The sequence below is a fragment of the Euprymna scolopes genome, chromosome 1 (assembly GCF_053919585.1).
Source record: "Euprymna scolopes isolate OS-2025 chromosome 1, ASM5391958v1, whole genome shotgun sequence".
In the NCBI taxonomy this organism is placed as follows: domain Eukaryota; kingdom Metazoa; phylum Mollusca; class Cephalopoda; order Sepiida; family Sepiolidae; genus Euprymna; species Euprymna scolopes.
In genome coordinates this window covers 94,742,871-94,767,666 of record NC_136482.1, presented here as the reverse complement: position 1 = coordinate 94,767,666, position 24,796 = coordinate 94,742,871, and the positions used below count along the sequence as shown (strand labels likewise).

General features: G+C 34.2%; 1 protein-coding gene across 1 annotated transcript in view; it reads left to right on the top strand.

The window, feature by feature from the left end:
• The window catches only part of LOC145249753 (sushi, von Willebrand factor type A, EGF and pentraxin domain-containing protein 1-like), a 352,081-nt gene that overhangs the window by 39,840 nt on the left and 287,445 nt on the right, over nucleotides 1-24,796 (top strand). The window contains exon 2 of the mRNA XM_080111697.1: nucleotides 7,026-7,797. Within this exon, the coding sequence (XP_079967823.1) occupies nucleotides 7,059-7,797 (739 nt within the window). The 5' untranslated portion in view covers nucleotides 7,026-7,058. The remainder of the gene's footprint in view (nucleotides 1-7,025; nucleotides 7,798-24,796) is intronic.

Sequence of the window (24,796 nt, the reverse complement as noted above, 5' to 3'; positions counted from 1 at the left end):
TTCCCACGAGAGCAGTTACACACTAATGTTTTAAATCTAGAGGAAATTAGTTCCTTCCAAAGAGGCATATGGGATTGGAAACATTGCTTCAGTCTTCAGGGATTTATTCTACTTTTTAAAAAGATTTTTGAGCGTTACATTGCTAGTACGTTACAAAATTCAAATAACAATAATAATAAAAATAAAACGAGGTCACTTGTAAAATTTAATTAAAAAAAAAAACAAAAAAAACCCTCGGATGAAAGTTGTGATCGACTAAATTCGTTTTGTTTTGATTTCAATAATAAAGAAATATATTTATTTATTTTACAAAGATGAAATTTTTTTTCAAGTGGCACACAGGGTTGAAAAAAAAAAGTCTCAGTCTTTAAGAATTTGCCAAAAATAATCGCAATGTGACTAAAGTGTTATTGTTCATTTTAATAGCAAAATTATTTTGCGCTGACAGACTCACCAGTAGATCGTTCGTGTACGAGGGAACGTTTAATAAAAATCGGGAGTTTTCTTTTTAGGTATGGACTTAAAAAGGTATTTGCCAAAAATCTCTCAAACTTTTTGAGTAAATTCGTTTTATTGTTTATTACAAGATTGTTTTACGATATTTTACGCTGATGGACCTAGTCGTCGGCTGCGTCGAAGTTGCTTTAATCAGCAGCAGTGGCAATTATTAGGTCGTACAATGATCGTACATCATTTTTAGTCGTAAATATTTAGTAAAACGCCCATCTTAGCTAATTGCAAGAATTTAACTGCGTGGAGATTAATCTACACAGCTAAAAGAATCTTGATGGCTCGAAATTTACAAACTATAATACTCACCTTGAAAGTTGCACCGTTCTGTAAGTTCTGTATCTGCAAAAACATTTGCGAGTTTAAGCGGGCTTCCATATTTGGTAGGGGCTTCCTTATTGTTCTTCCTTCAACTGAGGCGAGTTGTAGGTTTTGTAGTTTAGCGACTTCTCTTACCGCAGAAAGCTGAAAAGTTCAATTAAGTTTTAGCGGGTACGTATATCATCATATTGTCATTGTCAGGTAACTATTCTTTGAATAAATAAAACGAATATGTCATTTCTATGTTTATTTATTTAAAATTGTACTAGATTAATTATTTCTAAAGCAGCATTATATATTCTGCTTTCTCAACGTAAAAAACAAAAACAAAATTGTCGGGTAAACATTATTCAAATCAATAAATCGTCACTTTTAGAAATGTATTTATTTAAAAGTATACTGTTTTAAGTCAACCAACAGGACATCATAATTTTATTTTGGAGCAATTCATTTCAAAATGGATAAAGACGATTTTTTTTTTTTTTTTTTTTTTTTTTTTTAACTTAAGGTCATTTGATTAATGACCAATCACCATTTTTACTAATCGGACGATTCCATTTTTTTTTTAAGCATGTGAAGGGTGATAACGTACATATGAATACCAAATACTTTAGCGTATTATTATATCTTTTCTATTATATATCTATAAAAGTGAACGTGTCTGTCTGTCTTTCTGTCTGTGTACATTTCCCTACGCAATAACTCTGTCAATTTTTTAGTCTATAGACTCGAAATTTGAAATACCGGGTACTGAGATTTGGGAAAATCGATGTGACGGGTGTCAGCCAGAAATTTGGCTGTTAAGGCGTCAAATTTCAACGATTTGACCTTTAAGAACTCTACCAAACTCCTCCGACAATTTTGGGTCTAGACACTTGAAATTTTAGATATAGGTTCCTTGAACCTGGATCTAACTTAATAAAGTGATTTGAGTCCGAAACTATAAATTTTAAGGGGTCATAATAGGGGTCAAATTTAAAAAAATTAACCATTTTTTTTTTGTTTTTTTGCTTTTTTTGCACAGCATACACCTCCAAACACCCGAGCAACGACGGGCACCCCTGCTAGTATATCTATAAAAGTGAAATTGTCTCTGTGTGTGTGTGTGTACATTTCCCTACCAAACTACTCTGTCAATTTTTAGTCTACAGACTCGAGATTTCACAAAAAAAGGGTATTGAGATTTGGGAAAATCTTTTTAATCGGTTTTCTGTTAGAAATTTGTCAAGGGGTCAAAGTTCAACGATTTGACGTTTGTAAACCCTACCAAACTCCTCCGCCAATTTTGGGCCTAAACACTTGAAATTTTAGATGTAGGTTATTTGAACATGGATCAAACTTTTTTACTTGATTTGAGCCCAAAACAATAAATGTTAAGAGTCAAAATTGGGGTTAAAGTTGAAATAGATTGACCTTTGCGGTCTCTACCAATTTACTCAGCCAAATTTTGTATTTGAAATTTTACCTCAAGTGTATTCAAACATAGGGCAATTTTTAATCGGTTTTTGGCCGTAAATTTGGCTGCCAAGAGGTTAAAGTTCAAAAGATTTGACCTTTGCAGTATCTAGCAAACTATTCAGCCAATTTTGGGTCTAAACATTTGAACTTTTACATAAAGGGTATTCAGACATGCAGCAAGCTTTTTAATCAGTTTTTGGGCGAAAATTTGGCTGCCAAAAAGTCAAAATTGACCTTTGCAGATTCTACCAAACTCCTTCGCCAGTTTTGAGCCTAAACACTTGAAATTTTAGATGTAGGTTACCTGGACATGAGTCAAATTTTTAAACATATATACATACACATATGCACATAAAGTTATGAGCAATGCATAAGGCCCGAGCAAAGCCGGGCTGAACTGCTAGTAGATAAATAAAACCTGGAGTAAGTTGATTACCCCCCTCTCCCACTTCGCCAACCATGTATAAGATTACTACATTCAAATTAATCGTGTGCAAAAAGTGTTGTTTCGGAATTAAGTAACCTCGAGAGTTTGTATGTCAAACAGACAAATCAGGTTGTTCTTAGATCTCCTAATGTATTCTGTGACCTTCATTTTCTGTGGATTCAATCCTTCATTATTGGGTGGTTAACAAGTAGAAACGGTAGCAAAAGGTTCGCCGGGTAAATTCTTTTTAATGAAGTAAACAGAGGCGTAAGATAAATAAATAAATCCGGTGCCAGGCGTTGATTCTCTTTTTGGTTTCCAGGCGTTTCTCCAAATGTGGAAAAGTCTGGTCACGTGACAACTTAGCAGTGCACATTATCATTGTTAGACATTTTCTTGATCTCCCACGACGTCACAAAGCCAGGAAAGTGAGAGTTGAAAAGCCAGCGCCTTAAAGGCAGAGCACTCTTGTCAAACAGAAATTGCCCGGGCAGCGTCACTGGTATTCTTCGGTGAGTGAAGACGCCTCAGACAATTAGCAATAAAGTAATCCGTCCTCAAACAGCGAAAAGGTAAAACCTGGGAAGATGGATTTCGTAGAGCTGCATACCCTAGACTAAGAGTTTGTCGATCTGAGTTTGGGATAAAGTAGTAACTCTGAAAGGCAGGATATGTTTCAATTTATAAGAAGCAAACAAAAATATCCTTTCTTTCACTAGCTTTTCACGTATTCTTATGAGTACTGATTTATTTTCTGTCTTGTGATATAATAATGAAAAGGGGGAAAAAAATTTATAAAATGCTTAGTATTTTGAACCTTGTGCCAAACATCGGAAACCCTAGGTTAACCAACCCACTAGATCACTCACATATTTACTAAGCTTTGTATTACACAAAGCTTAAATTGTGAAAAATTATGAAAGCATGTCCCTATTTACTACCCCCACTCACAAGGTCAGTTTTTAATGTAAGGAAAATCCAACTCCTTAAAAATGGATCACTCTCGATTGGAACACACACACACACACACTTGGGAATTACCACTTATGAAGGCCCGACGGTCACTCGAGGATAAGGGTTAATGAATGTAAAGTGATAGTGTAGTAATCGTTAATTGGGCAGAATTTGATTATTTATGGGAATGGCTCAAGAAGAATTTGTTTACATTGGATTTGAAAGCTATTCAATCAGGAAGCTGGTCAGCGGAACAGTGTTCAACAGTTCTGGGAAAGAAGCTTTATTCATGGAATCTGCATTTAGATTTAGGCACGGATAGAGAGTAAGGGAAAATCATATATTGTGGTTGTAGCTAGTCGAGTGCTTTTTGTGAAAGTTTGGGAAGGGGGGGGAACCATAGATTGGAGTTCATTCGAGCACTTAGCGATAGAGCAGAGACACCGTTTCTTCTGTGAGAAAGAGGTTGCAGGGAAGAGAAAAGGACATCACCTACTATATTTCGAAGTCAGTTTTGAACTCTATCAAAGCAAGATAGGGTGTACAGAGCAGCTCCTGCCCGGATGTGGCAATAGGACTCCATTTTAGGGCGTACCTGGCTCTTATACAATTAAAGGATTGGATCTGCAGTGAGTTACCTACTGAAGCAGTAGAGATATCCAACCATTTTTCCGGCAATATTGGCAACAGATTTGATGTATGTGTTCCATTTCAGATCAAAAGTGACAGACATTCCCAGAAGCTTCTCAAGACATGGAACTTCCCTAAGACGAGAGCCATTCATTTCAATTTGGGCCAGATGGGAGCAAAGTGATTATGATGAAATGAGAGAAGCTTGATTTTCGATGCATTAAAATTACGCAGCCATCCTTTTCCTCATTGCACCACGTTCTCAAGGTCAGAAGAGAGAGAATCAGAAAGATCTTGGTCATTGCTGGCCTTTGAAGTGCTGTCACAGATTGTGGTATCGTCTGCATAAATGTCTACAAATGATCTAAGAATGTTATTTGGGAGATCATTAAGAGAGTTGTGCTAAAAATTGAACTTTGAGGAACATCAGCGCTAATACAATGAGTTTCTGATTTCTGCCCATTAACGACCATTCTTAGAAGCCTATCTAAGAGAAAAGATTTAATAATTACGAGGACAAGGACATTTGGCGATCTTGTGAAGTAGACCTTTATACCATACTCTATCAAAAGTCTTGGATATGTCAAGAGCTATTGCTCTAGAAACAAAACCCTTGCCGAGAGATTCACTAATCCTATGTAATATTACAGTTATCACATCAGCTGTAGATCTAGTAGATTATTTTTGCTGAGGTGGTTGATCACTTCTATGTTTATCACAGAGTCCAACAACTTACTCATGACACACAGGAGAATGATTGGTCAGTACTAAGAAGATGACCCATCCTCGGAATATATATATATAGCTCTTTAATATAGCGTAAAGGATTCTATTGAAGTGTCTAAGAATGGAATTTTATTTTTACATATTGTGAGAGTATACATTAGGTACAGATTTTTGCTGAAAATTTTTTTTTGTTTTTATTAACTAACATAAATGTCATTGGTGTAACAAGCACAAGCAAACACTCACCCACCCACACACTAATATATATATATACATATATATATATATATACATATATATATATATATATATATATATATATATATATATATATATATATATATATATATATATATATATATATAGCTACTGAATACATTAATTTCGACATGGGACATGTAATTGGAGAGTATTGGTTCTAAAGGATTACTCATACTAAGTCTGTTTTTGTTGTTGTTGTTGTTGTTTTTGTATAAATATTGCCATTATAGTCGTAAAAACGGAATTTGTGTAGTGCATGTACGTAGTATTTTTCTGAGAGTGTCATATTGCATTTTTGGCCGTGGAATGAAAATATGGTTATAAGCTGAGTTAATGGTCATGACTATTATTTTTATTATTGGACATGTTTTCTACATCTAAAAAGCTTAAATAATATTCGTTGATTTCGTTTTATTATTTTTATCGTCAAAATCTCTCTATATAAATAGGCATAACACAACCTTCTCTATAAATCTACTAAGCATAACGGAATTCGCCTATCTCTCCTCTCTCTCTCTCTCTCTCTCTTTCTTTCTTTTTTGTGTGTGTTCATGTGTCTCTCATCACTATGCTCCTTTTTGTATGTTTTTACCCCTCCTCCTGCTCCTCCTCCTCCTATGTTCTATTTTCTTCCCTCTGTGTGTTAAATAATAATCCTTATTCGAATCGAGGTGGGTGGGGGGGAAGAATGATCCAGAGTTTTAATGTAATCTCATCGAATAGGCGGAAGTTGAAAATCCGACTTCATTTTTGGAGAAAGCTATCCTGTGGGAGGAGGGATCTCTGTTCCTGACAACTTTCAAAGTGAGTGGTTGTCAAAAAAAAAAAAATATACCTGTCTCAAGTACCGATGCGTGTATGGAAGGACGAAGCATGAACTGAATTACTTTATATATATATATATATATATATGGAAGTATTTTTTGTTCACTTATATTTCCTTTTTATATATACCAATCTTCATTTATAAATGTCAACTGAATTAAAGGAATAAATTATAAGATGGTCAACATCATGAAATTTGGAATATAGACTTTTATCATTTATTCATTATATATATATATATGTGTGTGTGTGTGTGTGTGTGTGTGTGTGTGTGTGTGTGTGTGTATTAATATTGAAAATAGACACCAGTGTTTTATGTTACACAATCACCAGTGCAGGAAATGATAATTCCTGCTGGTTGCGAAACTCGAACCCAGTCAACAATGTCTTGACTTTGCGTGCGAGCGTTTTTCCTCTTCTGACAACAGGAATTAATCTTTAAATTGAAATGAATTTACATACTTATGAAGACGTGTCATGATCAACGACCATGACAGTATTTAACAAGCGGGAAGTTTGGAATGATTCATGCATGCTAATTGGCCGCTTTAATTTCAACTCCCTGAGTAGGATTCAATTTTAATCTTGTTAAAAAGCGCTTATAACTATAATATTCCTTTTCAATAAATATTAATGATTTTTTTTATACATAAGCACACAAGTGTTTCAAGCTTACGCAGTCATCAATGCAGGAAGTGATGATTACTGCTCGTCATGATCAACGATCATCTGAAACGTTTCCTGTTGTCCAATGTATCTCAACACTAGGTACGAGCTAACAGACGTACCCACCCGAAACGATATTTAACGTAACAATTGAAATATTCTGTTTTTCTTTTGGATAATATTTCTAAAGTGTCGAATGTTTTATCCTATAATATATTTCTTTTTTTTTTTTTTTTTTTTTCCTCAGGTAATCAGAGACCAAAACTGAACATTTGTTATAATGGATGAATGTTTAGGGGCAGGTAAATTAAAAGGCGCACACCTTGTGTTCATCATTTTATTTGCGGCAAGCCATGCCCACAGTTTAACCGACAACAGCAGTACCATCATTGAGAAGGGAAAGGGCGTTGTCAAGGATTTTTACCGCAGGTTTTCCGGCAAAGAAGTCGACCTCGTCTTTATTCTTGACCGATCGGCCAGCATTCCCCCACAGGGATGGAGTTCAATGATAACATTCATTCGGTCACTCCTTGAACATTTCTCTGTCACCGGTGACCACACCCGCGTGGCAATCATCACATACAGTTCCCATGTAAGTATGGAGATTAATGACTTGAACGAAATTCATACGACAAAATGTTCTTTGATGCAGCAGATAAAGCAGCGTCTGGGACGGAAGATTCCTTCCGGTTATACTGCGACATATGAGGCATTGAAGAAAGCGCAATCAGTTCTGCTCAACTCGAGACGCAATGCCAAAAAATCGGTTTTTGTTTTGACTGACGGAAGATCAAATGTTGGAATGAATCCGGTACGGGCATCTTTAGAGATCCGTTCCTTGCGCTGGAATAGTACCTGGAATACCAGCGCATTTGGGCCACAAGTGGAAATATACGCTTTTGGAATTAAAGACGCTCACCTACCTGAGCTGAAGTCTATTGCCTCTCAACTGTCAAATCACACCTTCTTTATCCCGGATTTTAAGACATTTGCGAATCTTGCAAGGCAATTGCATAATGGTGAGTAGAACTTTTTATTTTGGGTTTGGGAAAATATTTTAATTATTCCAATTTTTTTATGATTATATATATATATAATTTTGAGAAGTTTAGATAAGATGAACCATCCATCGGTATCGTCGGTTTTAACCTGATAACAGGGAACCGTTTTAGGTCACAATATCAAGCTCTCTCCAGCCAATCTATCTCATCTATCTATAACTAGAAATGAAATATCAGGCTTGATACCTACGGTACCGATGGCTTATCTATCTAAACTTCTGACAATAAAAACAAATTTTACGCTCTTATTTCGAAATTTTTTTCCTTATAATTGAGCATTGCTGGAATTATTTTTTCCATAATATATATGTATATATATATATATATATATATATATATATATATATATATATATATATATATATATATATATATATATATGGTGTCTCAAAAATATACACATGTACTCACACTTCGAATGACGATAAAACCTTTATTCATAAACAAAGTGAAATTGAATAGTTTCGAATACAGAATCATGTTCGCAAATGTTCAAATTGACGATCATTACTGGCCAGACAAGACTTTATTCACACTTCAATTGTTATCCGCGTTGATAATATTTTTTTTCAATTTGTTTGTTTTCCTGCATTTTTCTCCAAACAACAAACGACAAATGCTTATTTTTTTAGTAGGATTTTTACCCACGATCCGTCAAAATAACACCTGAAAGCTTCTGGCTTGATTTATGCTGCTAATTTTGTGCTCTGAAACAACTATATGTGATATTTGCAGTTTGATAATTTTCTTTTCTCTATAATAGAATTATTTATTTTGCCATCTTTTTTTTCTTTTTTTATATTTTTATTACAAGAACGGTTCTCCACTTAAACACAGAAAAAAATGAAATCAAATCTTCCCCGTATTTAATTGTGTTGTTTTTTTTTTTTTTTGCTGTTTTCCATACATTCTGTCTCCACAACATTTCATTTGGTTGATGTATTGTGTATTTTATCGTAGATGCATATGTACGCTCATGAATGTTTAGCTTTACAATACCATACCAATATTTTATCGTAATTTGCTTAATACTAATAAATTATAATATATTATTTTCATTGTTACTCCATCAATTACTTCATCTCTTCTGTCTTTCTATCTATGCCTAAACTTGTGCAGTTTATGCCACCTTTATATTTTTTTTTTGTTTTCAATGTTAACAGTATAAATATGACAATGCAGATTCATAAGAGTCCTTTTTGATATAAGAGATACTAAGTCAGCATCCTTTATATCTTATATTTTAAACTTAGTTTAAGAAATTACTTTGTGCCGAAAGAAGGTTGTCTAACAGTTATTGGATTTTACTAAAAACGTCCGATGCATATCAAATGATGGACATCTAGCTGGATACACAAAAGACAGAAAAAAAAATATTCTAATATGTTTGCCACGACTTTATTAAGTAAGATCACAAAGATTTGGACAATTATATTTATAGCCAGGGGTTATAAGAACAAACCAATCAAGTATAAATCGCTGTATTTTGAATTATTGGATATCTTTGAATCTTTCAACACTAATCTTTCGTCTTGACGTGAGAAAGGAACTATGCTCTGCTGATCCTAAATGGATTAATATTACCAATGTTTTACTCGGAATTTTTTACAATTCAAAGTTTCTCTGATTGGATTGATGCAGCCAAATTTTGTGCTTTGAAACAACTACATTTAATATTCACAATTGAATAATTTTCGTTTCGAGACAATAGTTTTTTTTTGTTTTTTTGCCATTCTTTTTTTTCTATATCATTTTTCTACATATAAGATTGGCTCTACACTCAAGAAATTTCATTTTTTTTTATTTGTTTACTTGCACCCCCACGAGGACAGACTAAGGCATAAGGTCGGTTTTTAATGTGGGTGAAACCAGCTCCCCAAAAGGGAGCACACTGAATAGTAACAAAAAATTAAAAAAAAATGTATCAGTCATGAAGGATTTCTCCTCCATTAATCGAGACCCAAAAAGTGAGGGAAAAAAAGTTAAATGCAGCATCAGAACAGATACTACACTTTGATCCTGGCCCGAAGACCAAGAACCCTTTACTTATATTTTACCAATCCACTTTTGCAACAGAAATCCCTCTCGTGGTCATAGTTATCATCCTCCTCCTCCTCCTATTATTATTATTATTATTATTATTATTATTATTATTATTAGTAGTAGTAGTAGTAGTAGTAGTAGTAGTAGTAGTAGTAGTCACTGTTGGCACTTTGCAATGAATCTTGGTGATTTCTCATTATCTGGTTTTTGGGAAACTTGTTTAGTTTTGTTCTTTACTGAAATACGTTTTTTCGTTATGAGCTTTCAAATAATTTTTTTTCTTATTTCCTTCTAACTGGGATGGGGCATCCCACTGGATGGCAGACATTCACCTGCTATCCTATACATTCCAAACGAGAGATCTTTTAAAGTTTTTTTCTAATCGTTCCTTTAATTGCAATTGTTTGTGTCTCTCTTGCACGTAGTTCACCGGGTATAATTGCCAAGTAGTTTTTAAAATTCTTTTTCACGGATCTGGTTACTCCTATAAATAATGGCTTGATGGAGATCTTCCTAAAATTCCATTTTTTTTTCTCATGTCGTACATAAGACTTTGGTATTTTGTTAACGTTTTCCTTTCACCTCTGTTTAATCTAGTTTCATTAGGGACATTGACTTCTACTAAGGTTGTTTCTTTCTCCTACTTGTCCCATGTCGCCATGTCACTTTTATAGCTATGGGGGAGGCTTGTAGATTATACAATGGCATAGATTAAGGTTTGCTTTATAAGTTACTTCTATTTATGCACACAAAAAAGTTATTGATCTCCCGACAAAAGGAGGGTGGACCTGTAAATTTACCTTTGTCCGTTCATCTGTCCGCACTTTTCCCAATAACTACACCTTGAAATTTTTGGAAATTTTACACAAACATTAAACATGATATGAGTAAAAAGTAACTGAACGGATTTTCCGGGAAAACTCCAGTTGCCTCCCTAGGGGTGTCTTTTCGGTTAAAAATGGCTAAAATCGACATTTTTGTGCTTATTAAAAAAAAATTGATGCTTTGGATTTTTATAAAACTTTCTGAAAAGTTGTAACTAACTGATTTCTATATAATTTTGTTTGTCTATACTATGCGATAACTCTTGGATGTGCTTTTATGGCTAATAAAAACATTCCATTTCTGGGACTATTTTACCATATTTGTCCAAAATTTTCTGTGTGGCCTATTTAGGAGTTTTGCATGGTACTAAACTCAAATTTAAATATGCTAAGGCCTTGGTGACTTTTGGGGCTAAATGGTGGGGTGATAAACTTAGTCATTTTTTTATGCCTCGTTTACTGTGCACTCACAGGAGACCATGCATGCTTCACTTGTTTTTATACTGAAGATGATCCACGTTGATTTAGAAGATTTTAACAAGCTTAAAAGCCTCCTTAATTCTTTTTTAAATAAAAGCATAAATAACGAAAGTTATTAATTTCCAAATTCTTTTCAAGAATCTTGAGTCATCATGCTGATGTTTTGTTTATTCACACGTATTTAACAATGTCTCATATTAGTTCACCTACTTTTGGGAAATATGCAAATTACAGTTTCTTAAATAAAACCTAAACACACACAGTATTTATGCAGTAATAGTAAGAGAGAGACCTGTGGAAATTCCACAGCAGATTCATTCAGATGTAATATATGGATGTTGATATTCTGTGGATGTTCAGCGTAAATAGACACGCCCTGATATTATCGTAGCTTTTTTTGTTAAAACAACTGACAGGAACGCCTGGCGTAGCCCGGTCGTAAAGCATATATATATATGTGTGTGTGTGTGTGTGTGTGTGTGTGTGTGTGTGTGTGTGTGTGTGTGTGTGTGTGTGTGTGTGTGTGTGTGTGTGTGTGTGTGTAGATATCCATTTGACTTGGGTGCATCAGCTTGAATACAAACCGAAAGCAAAACTTATGAAAAAAATATTATATATATATAACTTGAGTTCCTTCAGCTATAATCGAAACCGAAACCAAAACTTATAAAGAAATCTGGGTAAAATTATTTATTAAAAAAATAGATGAGTTGAGTGTCATCAACTATAATTGATACCGAAATCAAAACTTATAAAGGAATCTAGGCAAAATTATTTAGTACAAAAAATAGGTCATAACAATTTAACGACAGCATCTCGAAAGAAATAAAATGTAAGCGTGACACACAAAATAACACACACGCTATCGTATTAATGTATAGATAATAATATTATAATAAAGACATATATATATATATATATATATATATATATATATATATATATATATAAACATTGCGTGTATGCGTGAGTTCGTTCCCAATGGACTTCTATATGACGAGACATTTTTTATTTTACACAAATGTGCTTTATGTGCCAGACAGTGTTCTTAGATAGGTTTTGTAACAGAATGTCTTCAATAAGTATCGATAATCGAAAAACTCCGATGAAAGAAGGAACAGGCGAATTTTACTTATATAGTCTAACATAACAAGTGCATTTGAGAAGTTTTATTACTATACAAGTCGAAAGACTCGGCATATAAAATCAACAGTATGTTCTTTGATATGACAGGGGCGCATTCGAAATTAATGGTTCTGTTTAGAGCACAACTGAATTATAATACTTGACTTTTGCATTTTAAACTTTAATTCAAGCCATTGTATAAAAATAAATTTATAAAATCAACAGTAGGTCCTCCATAATGAAATGTAAATTACAAAGTCTTGTAGATTAAGTCACTGTGACAAGGCACATAAAGTTTCCTCCCAGTGCACTATGGTGGGTCCCCAACTAGAGCAGACAATCGATTTGATTGAAAAATGGGGGATTTTATCGATTTCAATGACAATAAAATATGGGAGGGTGAAACATTCATTGATCCTCATTCAATCATAGGCAACATCGTCTCTCTGCTAGTATATTATATATATATATATATATATATATATATATATATATATATATATATATATATATATATATATATACATGCAGTGCCACCCAAAAAAAGTCGGTACTTATCATTCTTTCTAAAGCCGCACATTTTAGCTAAATTGAATGCAACTGTTTAAGCAACCTATACCTCATTTGATTCACCTTTTATTCCTCTATAATTTTACCTGTTCATATTTGACTTTTAATTAAAGTATTCTAGTGTTCACATCAATTTAAAAAATTAACTTCAAATCAAAAAGAAACTAAGCTGAAGAGGAAATTGCTATTTAAATGTAACGTTAGAACATTAAAGCAACAAAGTACAATAGGAACACAATGAACTAGTTAATATTTAGTAGCATGGCCTTTCTGTAATTTGACAGTCTGCAATCTTTTGACCATTTTTTGAATTAGTATGTGGCAATACTCCAGTAAAAGGGCATCCCACTTCTTTAATTTTTCTCCATAGTTCTTCCAGATTTGAAATTTTATCATTGTGTAGCTGTTGCTTGATGTAATGCCATATGTTTTCGATAGGATTGAGGTTTGGAGATTGTGCAGGCCAATCCAAACACGGAATATCATACTCTTCAAGGAACCTCTTGACATTGCCAGCTGTGTGAATGGGAGCATTATTCTGCACGAAGGTGGGATTATCATCTAAATTCTGGTCAAAATAGGGTAGAAAATGCTCAGTACTTGGTTGAATTAATGCAATCTTGCAAGCGAACTATAGGCTCAGTATCATTGGCACAAAAACGCCACACACCAAAATTGAACTTCCTCCATCTTGCAACGTTGAAACTGTGCATCTAGGGTTAAATTTTTTATCCTTCCTTTGGTGGACGTACTGCCTACCATCACTGCCTAGCCTATTGAACTTGCTTTCATCAGAAAAAATCACTTTCAACTAATATTAAGAGTCATGATCTTCATTATATCTGACAAAATCCAGACAGCGCTTTCTATCCTTTACACAAATCATTGGCTTGTGTCTTGCAACACAGCTTCGCAAATTAAATTCCTTCAATCTGTTCTTAACTGTAGAAAGAGGACACTTTTTAACAAGATTACACTGTTATTGGATTTTGGAATCCATTTCAAATCTGTTTCTGAGGCTGCGGATCTTGATAGCATTGTTTTTTCTGTAAGAAATAACTCTAAAACGACCAGCTTTTAGGAGCATCACGAACACTGCCGGTGTTTTGGTGCTTTTGTACAGTCATTTGTACTGTTTTCTCATCACATTTCAATCTGCGGCCAATTTCTCGATTGGATAAACCAAAAAGGTGGAGATTAATGAGCTCCTGACGATCACTAAGAGAAAGTCAAGGCGTATGGACTAGATGTTTCGTTGTATAACCCGGAACAACAACAATTACATTTACAAATGGTCTGTTGCCTAAAAGGTAAATATTTTAAACTGGTTTTAAGCTTATTTGTTGCTGCAGAGTTTCTTTTTGCCTTCTCGATCTGAAGTTATTTTTTTAATTGACGTGAACACTAGAATATTTGAATTAAAAGTCAAACATAAACAGGTAAAATTATAGAGAAATAAAATACGAATCAAATGAGGTATAGGTTGTTTAAACAGTTACATTCAATTTAGCTTATATTCGCGATTTTTGAAAAAAAATGACAAATGCAGACTTTCTTTTTGGCGTCACTGTATGTATGTATATATATATATATATATATATATATATATATATATATATATATATATATATATGTGTGTGCATTTGCATACATATTATATATAGTGCCAATAACAAGCAGAGCGTTATTATACGAGGGGCGTGCAATAAGTAATGCCCCTGACCCACTTCCAGTTGTCTGATCTAGCTGAAATTTTGCATGTGCAATTATTTATATCTCTACGTGTACTGTGGCAAATTACAGCTCTGAACTAATTGTGGTTCCTGTTTTACAGGTGCTTGAACTGAGTCAGGTATGAAATGGAGCCTGTTGAATGTCGAGCAGTGATCCGGTTTTTGTATTTGAAAGGACGCACACTACAGGAGACTTGATGAAATGGAAGAAACTTATGGTGATAATGCCCCATCATATGACCTTGTAAAACGCTGGCATCGTGAATTCAAACATGGCCGGAAGTCTGTGGAAACAGCACCCAGACCTCGTTGCCCCCCTTCTGTCATTGATGAGGCATCCGTCTGTCAAGTTGAGGCTGCCATTTTGGAAGATCGGCGCATTACTATTTGCCAAATAGCCCAAGATGTCAAGATTAGTACAGGGTCTGTAGAAACTATCATTCATGACTATTTGCATATGCATAAGGTGTCTGCCAGATGGATTCCCAGGTTGCTTACACCATTCCAGAAGCGAGAACACATTGAGGGCTCGAGGATGATTTTGGAGATATACCAAGAAAATAAGTCAAATTTTTTCAAAAGACTGATTACACAGGATGAAACCTGGGTCCATCACTATGATCCAGAGACCAAAGCCCAGTCAATGCAGTGGAAGCACTTGGACTCTCCACCTCCAAAGAAGGCAAGGGTGCAGCCCTTCACTGACAAGTTCATGCTCACAGTCTTCTGGGACCAGGACGGAGTAGTGATGACAGATTTCCTGGCAAAGGGTACCACAATTACAGGAGCCTATTATGCTTCACTTTTGAAGAAATTAAGGGAAGCTATCAAAATCAAGAGGCGGGGCAAGATCAGCAAAGGTACCCTCCTCCTGCAGGACAATGCTCTGGTCCACAACTCGCCAGATCAGAAGCACGGGCATGTGGTTATGAAATCCTCCCCCATCCTCCCTACTCTCCTGACCTTGCACCCTCTTCCCAGCCATGAAGTTGTTTTTGAAAGGAAAGCGTTTCCCAGATGATGCAGCCTTGATTTCTGAAGTCACGTTGTGGTTGGAGGACCAACCTAGGGTGTTCTACAAAAGCGGTCTCCAGAGCTGCATCAAACGATGGGAGAAATGCATAACTCTGGGTGGTTCCTATGTAGAGAAAGACTAATAACTGTGCCAAGTTTCGTTGCTCTACTCCTATGGGAAGTGGGTCAGGGGCATTACTTGTTGCACACCCCTCGTAGTATGTTTATTTCTACAAACATGATTGGATACATATGTACATACATGTTTCTGTTACGATTTCTACAATATATATATTAGAGTATTAATTTCATCATTTTTTAAGAACTATGTTCTAGCTTTATTTAAGATTTGAAAAAGGAAAGGTTTCTAAAAATTACCTATAGAATTTCCTCACAAAAAATAAAAACAAAAATGAAATTGAAATTTACCATCCTTCTCAAATTGTTCGAAAGACTCAGTACGGATTAATGCGTAACACATTTATTTTATTTTCACCCGCTTGTGGGCTTATGATTTTCCATCGGCTGATTTTATATATATAGTTGAAAAAATCATTTTGTTTAATCTCTTGCAATCACTGTTAGCTTGTTTCCAAGAATTCACACTAGTCCTAACATTATTTTAAGGATCATCAGTTGTTTACCACGAAAAGCTGTTTCGAGAATTTACAAACAAAACCCTATAAGCACTCTGGTCATGTTTTTTCTTTCAAAGTCATGGTTCCCCAAGAGTGTTGATCAAGCACCACCTCCTTAAAAAAAACAAAAACAAAAAAAACAAGAGCAAAAATATCGGATCTAATTTTTTACTTCAGATTAATTTTGTTATATATAACATTTTGTTATTGTGTAGTCAAACTGTTGTGTTTTTAGCATAATGTACATTTACATTAATTATCCATCTTTTTTATTGTAATATTCAAACCGTTTGATTGTATAATCTCTAAGGATGAAACCGTCGTTGAAAAAAATACTTTTGCTTGACCAGATTTTTTTAGGCTTATCAGGATCAACATCAATTATATATGTATATTAATAAAAACTTGTTTAAACTGCTGGTAAAAGCAAAATGTGGCAGTACACATGTTAAAAACTGCAACGCCCTTAAAAAGCTAGCCATGCCAGAGACAAATGTTGCCCTCATGGTTATAAAGCAAAAAGATAAAGAATTTTTTAAATTCCCTCAAATTCTCATGGCAAAATAAGTAAATGTTTTAATATTTCCCTAGTGACCATCTTACAAGTATTAAAAATCTCCTTCCAAATACATTTGCTGTTTCTCTTTGAACCGCACAGAAACTGAACTAGTCAATTTCAATCTCTCTATATATATAAGTGAAATTGTCTGTGTGTATGTCTGTCTGTGTGTATGTGTACATTTCCCTACCAAATTACTCTGTCAATTTTCAGTTTACAGACTTGAGATTTGACATAAGGGATACTGAGATTTGGAACAATCTTTTTAATCGGTTTTCGGCCTGAAATTTCGCTGTGAAGGGGTCAAAATTCAACGATTTGACCTTTGAAAACTCTACAAAAATCCTCCGCTAATTCTGGGTCTAAACACTTGAAATTTTAGATATAGGTTACTTGGACATGGATTAAACTTTTTTTTACTTGATTTGTGCCCAAAACAATAAATGTTAAGGGATCAAAATTGGGGTCAAAGTTTTTAAAAAATTAACCTTTCAGCCAATTTTTGGTGTAAACATTTGAAATTTTACATAAAGTGTAGTCAGACAAAGGACAATTTTTAAATCGGTTTTTCACCATAAATTTGGCCACCAAGGGGTCAAAAGATTTGACCTTTGCGGTCTTTAGCAAACTATTGAGCCAATTTTGGGTCTAAACATTTGAAATTTTACATAAAAGGTATTCAGACATGCAGCAAGCTTTTCAATCAGTTCTTGGGCGAATATTTGGCTGCCAAGAGATCAAAGTTGAAAGAGTTGATCTTTGCAAACTCTACCAAACTCCTCCGTCAATTTTGGGTGTAAACACTTGAAATTTTAGATGTAGGTTACCTGGACATGAGTTAAACTTTTTAATATATATATATATATATATATATATATATATATATATATATATATATATGTGTGTAAAGTTATGAACAGCACATATAGCCCAAGCAAAGATTCTCAAATATCGTATTCAGGCCACATCCTCCTATTATGTGAAGGAGGTTCGGCGTCTTGAACCGGTTCCGCACCTGGCAATGAGAATGGTGACTAGCCTCAGAGGTCTATCCTATAAGCAACGTTTAAGGAATCTAAATCTTTTTATCTTGAGCGCAGGAGACTTTGAGGCGACCTCATTTTTGCCTACAACATCTTCCATAGATGGTGCAGCCTGGACCAGGCCCTATTCTTCATCGTTGCCCTGGGTCAAAGGTCTGTGGGCAAGCGAAAAAGATCTACCTTCGACGGTTCCAGTGGCTTCGACGCCAAGCAGCATTCTTCATTCATGTGGCATCTCCATGGAACCAGCTGCCCAATGAGGTCGTAAACCAGCCCACACTACAGGGCTTTAAGATGGCCTTGAATAGACGTTGGTCGAACCTCCACGGTTTTCCCCTTGTATAGTTTCTCTTTGTACATAGCCCCCTAAATTCTCACTGACCTTTCCCCTTGTAAATAGCAATCGCTTGTGCACTTATTTTTTGCTAATGCATGAATGAATGAATAATGTACCCTTTTTAATGTATATATTGCAAATTCAAATATATTGTATATATGTACACTCATTCATGCAATTTACATAAATTTAGATATGCTGCTCTCCTCTAGCACATATATACTCTTTAAATAATTGACCTTCTCGTCATGGACAATTTCACCCTTGAAAAAGCCCATGTAAAATGGACGAAACGTCAAGCATTTTTAAAATCATGATATATATATATATATATATATATATATGCTTTCAAGACTGAATTTATAAAAAATTATCAACCTTTATAAAAACAAACACGCTTGCTAACTTTTGAACTGCTATTAAAAATTCCCACCATGCCTAGCAGCTGAACAACTTGATCGTCTTTGTTGTAAGCACCCTAAAAACTAAATGAATTAGATTTTTATAGTTTGAGATATACACACACACACACACACACACACACACACACACACACACACCCACGTGTATGAGCATTAAGCATGTTTAAAGCCGAGTGGAACATGTGTGTCCCATTAGTTTTGAAAGAGTTAAGTCACTCAGGATGATTTTTTGGACAATAAGAAAAAAAAATAAAATAAAATAAACTAAGTCTGGGCCTTACAGTTCAGTAGAAGAGGAAACGATATACAACTCAATACGACATCATTTCTTGTATCGCCTTCTTCTAAAAAAATGTATTTTATTTAATTTTTCTTTTTATCCTTGAATTCACCTCTAAGATTTTCAAATTATTTTCTTTAACAACTTGTCCAATTGTTAGGTTCTGTTTTTTCAGGGGTGAGGGGGGATTTTCTGTTTAATATGAAATGACATCGCATCCCTATTTCCATGATATTTTTTCCAAGGATTGTTTCAGATCTTTTTAAATATTAGTCCATTCCCAAAAAATTCTTCAGATTACTATATCAATTTAAACACCAAAGTTGTTGGTGTCATTATTTTCATTTTAGGTGCGGCTTTTATAACTTGCCATCCAAACTAATTTAGCTCTGGCCAGGTTCCTCTTTCAAATCCATTCTCATCATTTTTTCCCCATGTTCTCCCTTGTCTTCCCCTGGAAACTACTATTACCTCAACTGTTCTGCATGTACTAACCCAAAAATTCGCGTCCATTCTTTCAGCGTGACCATACCATTGAAATCTTCGGTTTTACTGTCCAGATCTTATTTTCCTCTGCACTCACCAGATCTAAACATGTTTTTAAGATGCACATTACACATGCATTATATCATTTTTATGTCATTTCTCTTCATGCAACGCATATCCACAACTCAAAGAGTGATTTATCTATATCTCTGTTTTAAAACGGAATTTCCCGATGATTCACACAAATAATTCAAGAGTCAAGATTTAAAAAATCCGTCAGCATCACTGATGTTGTAATACTTCATTTCTTGTTTTTATTTTTAATTTAATGTAATGTTTGATTTCTTTTTTATTTGCTTATTTTCCAATTTTTCATATTTAATAATTTTAGTATTTTGCTTATGTTCTAAGATTGTATAGTCATAAATTTGGAAAATTTCATAAGAAAATTATGCCAGTGATCTCATTTTTAGGGAGTTCACCAAGACCATTTTTGACTGCTCCTTTCTGAGCTTAAATCCATGTATGTATGTATGTATGTATGTATGTATGTATAAGGCATTCATTATCATGTTAATACACTGGTCTTCGTTAAAACACGAATGTTTCCAGTTGTTTTGAACTTCTTGCCACCTGACTTAAGCAATACCGGTTCAGGAGAGATGTGGTTGGGAATTGTGCACCTCACAATAGATTCTTTTACAGGGAGTATCCATTGCCCCTCGAGACTAAATGAAAGAAATCCCCCCTCTCTGTCTCTCTCTCTATCTATCTCTTTCTGTCTGTCTGTCTCTCTCTCTCTCTTTGGACCTATGTAATGAACAACTACCAAATTATTTCGTTCGTTCTGTTAAATAGTATTGAATCCAAAAGTGCTAAAATACTATGAAAAGTAGAGTAGCTATAATAACAATAATAAGTAGCATGATCTGTGGAAATTCCATAGACCCTTACATAGCGTCGGTATACCTGCAGTCGCTGCTTGCTTTTGTATCTGAGTAGGCAAGGGACTGTTCAACCCAGCAAAAACAGTTGCGCTATTGTCCCCTAGATACCTCTCTCCTGTCCCTGACAGTGGGATTTGATTTCAAGACACATCTGTGTCGTTCTCGAAATGCCATAACTATCTGGGGGTAATGATATTTAGCAACCTTAGGTGTGATGACTACTTGTCATATATCCAATAGGGTTAACTTTACATGTTGCGTATCCTGAGCTGCCAAACTCGTCATAAATGGCATTTGCTAACTAGGCTTTACACGGTAACGATTCGTTCCCATTTCAAGTGTGAACGAATCGTTACGTTGTAAAGCCTAGTTAGCAAATGCCATTTATGAAATTGAAAATACGAATTGAAATACGAATCCCTAGTATTCGATGGAGTTGGCAAGGGGTTCTCCGATTCTCTTGAGCGTCTACAACGTCATGCCATCAGATATATGCTACATATTTCTTGCCGAATATATGATCTGCTTGGATTAGATCTGCTGTCTACTTGCCAGAATGTAACAATTGCTTCTGTTACCTACAGATTATTTCACCATTCTTGTCCCTCCGCAATGCTTAAATATCGTCGTGTGCTTAACAGACCAAACTTGCGATGATATACAATCACATTTGACCCACTGCATAACCACGTTAGTGTTTGCTCAGAGATCTACTGCCGATCTTCTTTTTCATAATGTTCTGCAGTCCTGAACGTGCTGACTCAGAATTGTGTGAATAAACATGTATCGCTATCACATTTTCGTAGTTCTGTATTGTCTATCTATCGTGATGGTCCTAAGTTTTATGCATTCCCTAATTAGCCAGGTAGCCTGTCTATTGCTAACGGTTTTTATGACTATGGCTTAAAGCGAACAAAAAAAAAAAAAAATAAGTATCCTTCATTTGTTATACATGGCTACCGTATTTCAAGATATTTCCATTTTATTGACGTCCTGCACACACGCAGACCCCACAATATTATTGTATTATTTTTATTCAAGCTGAAACATACTAAATACTCTGGTTAATGCATTCTCAGAATATATCTAATTATGGGGGTTTGTTTACAAAATCTTGGTAGAAGTTTGTGGCGTCTTTTCATTCTATAGACGTCTGACACGAACACAGTCCCCCCACAATATTATTATACTATTTTTAAGTTTCGCGTTTAATACAGCAGTGCATCAGATGAAAATTTAAAAACTATTTTAACTAATAGCTCCATCTTTTCAAACAGGAGCATACAGGCTTTAAATTGTTTAATTTAGTTTTATGCAAAAGGGACAAACAGGAAGAGAGAAGGCCATCATAATAATTCAGATTTGTGAAATTTTAACAATAGTTATGAAGCATCAATTTCCTAATTTTATTTGTTTTTATGGAAATCGCTCCAGACAAGGTATGATGCCACTTGATGTAAGGAGCTAATAGAAACGAAAGATGATCATTGCAGAGACATCAGATGCCTATTGGCTTTAGTCTTGAAAAAAACCATCTGGGTAAAAGCAAAGCAATCAACAAGAAAAGATTTCAGGAAGCCTTCATTTTTTTTATGGAAATCGCTCCAGACAAGGCATTAAACCACTTGATGTAAGCATTAAAAAATATTACTTCAAGATCAAAAACAAATGTCAACAATAAATGTTAGCTGGATAGATTTCTACTCAGAAAACAGCAATTATTCCTCCTTTGTCAGAAACATCGCTCATGGAATGTGAGGACTAAAGGACAAAATAAGAGAAAGGAGAGTTACGAGGCTGCCGAAAGTAAGTCTATGGAAAGAAGCTACTGAAATAGCATAGAAAGAAGCTACTGAAGTAGCATAGTAAGCTGTATTACAATGAGATATAAAAATAGTGAATTGATGGAAACCACTAAACCAACGAGCCAAACGAGCTGGCACAAAGGAAGCAGGGAATAGATCAAACAATTCAGAAGAACACATGTTATAATAGTATTTGTAGAAAAAAAATTTAGCCTAGGATTCTGAAAATTTCAGTTTCTATGAAGTATGAAGTATTTTGAAGTGGTTTTAGTAGATATATATATTTTAGATTTCCATTAAATTTGATCCATTAGGCACGAATTAAACAAGATTACCTGCATTTAAATTTCTCTTTATGACCCATTAAGCTTTAAGCCTGAAATTTTGAATATCTCATAGAATAAAAATCATGTAATGAATTTGGATGAAAATTGAAATAAAATTCTAGGCATAAGGTTTAATATCTTTATATCTATAATTTTAATCTTTGTAAGCTGGACATAAAAGTTTTGCAGATCTGTTTTATTTGATGAATTAATTTTACTTGCACTGAGGTGGGTATTTTTTTTTCTTAGTCTAGTATAATTAGCTTTCTATACTATTGAATTTGAAGAAAGTACTTTCTGAATTTCTGGGTAATGAGGTTGGTCAGATTGGTCTTCAAAAATTGTCTTCCTTTGATTTCGGTAAATTTTCTGCTTGTATGATTTTCTATTGTTTTTGTGCAATATATTAAATAGTTTGCTCCCCCGTGATATTAAATGGCTATACAAATACATTGTCTATGGACTGAATTATCTTTGTGTTTGATTAGAATATGAAATTTAAATCCAGTTCTATTATTATTATTTATAATTTCACATCTCGGATTACATATTGGAACAGCAGGGCTACCCGACGTTGCTAAAACTAAATATGAGATGCTGAACAGTGCGTACGACATCTATATATTAAAACTTCTATCTCTCTTCCTCCATCCTTCCCTCTCTTTGTTACCGTCTCTTTATCTTTATCTCTCTCCGAATTTTTCGTCTTTCACTCCAACCCCCCCCCCTCTCTCCTACGCCAAACCCACCCGTTTCTCTAGTTTTAATGTGCTGAAAAAATATAAATAATGTAATCCATTTATTGGAGCTGTCCATTTTAAATGTAATACTGTAATCTTACATTTGTTGCTCCTGGATAACGCCAAGTAGAACAAAACACAATAACATTCTTGATCCCGGGTAATAAGGATGTTTTTCATGGAATGATTTTAATGGTTAATTATTTATGGTGAACATATTACAGCGTTTAAATAGGACATGACTTGTTCAATTTGAAGCTCAAATATCACAGTGTTATTTGATCATTAAATTATTTATTGAACCAAATTATAAAGCTATAACTGACTGTTCTTACGGTAATATTGTTTTAATCTATTTATAAAATCATTGGATGTAAATAGCTTTCAAAATTTTCAGTCTTTTTTTTTTGTGGAGGGAGGGGGTCATTAAGTCTATAATATTTTAAAACACAAAACATCAAAACAAATAAATTTCGTCATTAACGTTTAGTTGTAGGACGATGTTATAATGGACCTATCCTTGCATCAAATATTAGTTAGAATCATGTGATGGAACATCCAATCGGTTTTTGCAGGACCCATTCCTGAAACGGTTTACAAACCGTTTAATGTCTCGTATGACTCAACATATATACATATGAGAGTATTTATTTTAATAATGCTCAATACACAATAGTGCATTACAGTTATATGTCGAATGGCTATACAAACGGAGTTTTGTTCCAATCACAAATCAGCTCAGTGGTTTTTGTTTTACAATTTAACATATTTCTTTATCATCATTATATATACTTCACCATATAAAGATAAAGGTGCATTTATTTGTACACAAACACACACACACACACACGCACGCATATTAGTGGCCTGGCAAGGCCACAGGGGAAAGAACCAAAGCAGAAAAACTGAAGCTGGCCTGCAGGACACTATATATACAAGTGTAGGCAAATTTGGGCATCTTTTATTGGTTTGAAAATAGAAGTTCTTTTTTACCAATTGTCATAAAATTTTAACCATAGAATATTATTATAATCTTCAAAAAACCTGCAAATTTTTATGTAGTTTCGTCCCATAGAACCAAAGATATGAGCATTCCAATATTCAATTTGGCTACCAGTATATATATATATATATATATATATATATATATATATATATATATTGAACCCTACACCTGACGACAGTTTACTCAAAACATACACGGCATTTCTAGTTTTGAGTAAACTGTCGTCAGGTGTAGGGTTGTAAGGTTTTATATATATATATATATATATATATATATATATATATATATATATATATATATATATATACTTTAGTATATTTAGGCAACATTTTTCCTCTAATGCATGTTTCATTATTAATAATTCCTGTTTGTTTTTCTTGCAATCCATTTTTCCTTTTTGGCGGGTTAATGTTCGAACGTTCTGTTCGAGTGTAAAAAGAAATTTTCTGTAGTTGCGAACGTTTTCGAATTCCTTCTGTCTTCTGCAGGCGAGTGATGAATTAAAAATTGTGCTGGTGAATTTATTAAAAAGATGATTAAAATCGTTTAAAATCATTAATAAAAGCACTTAAGCGTACC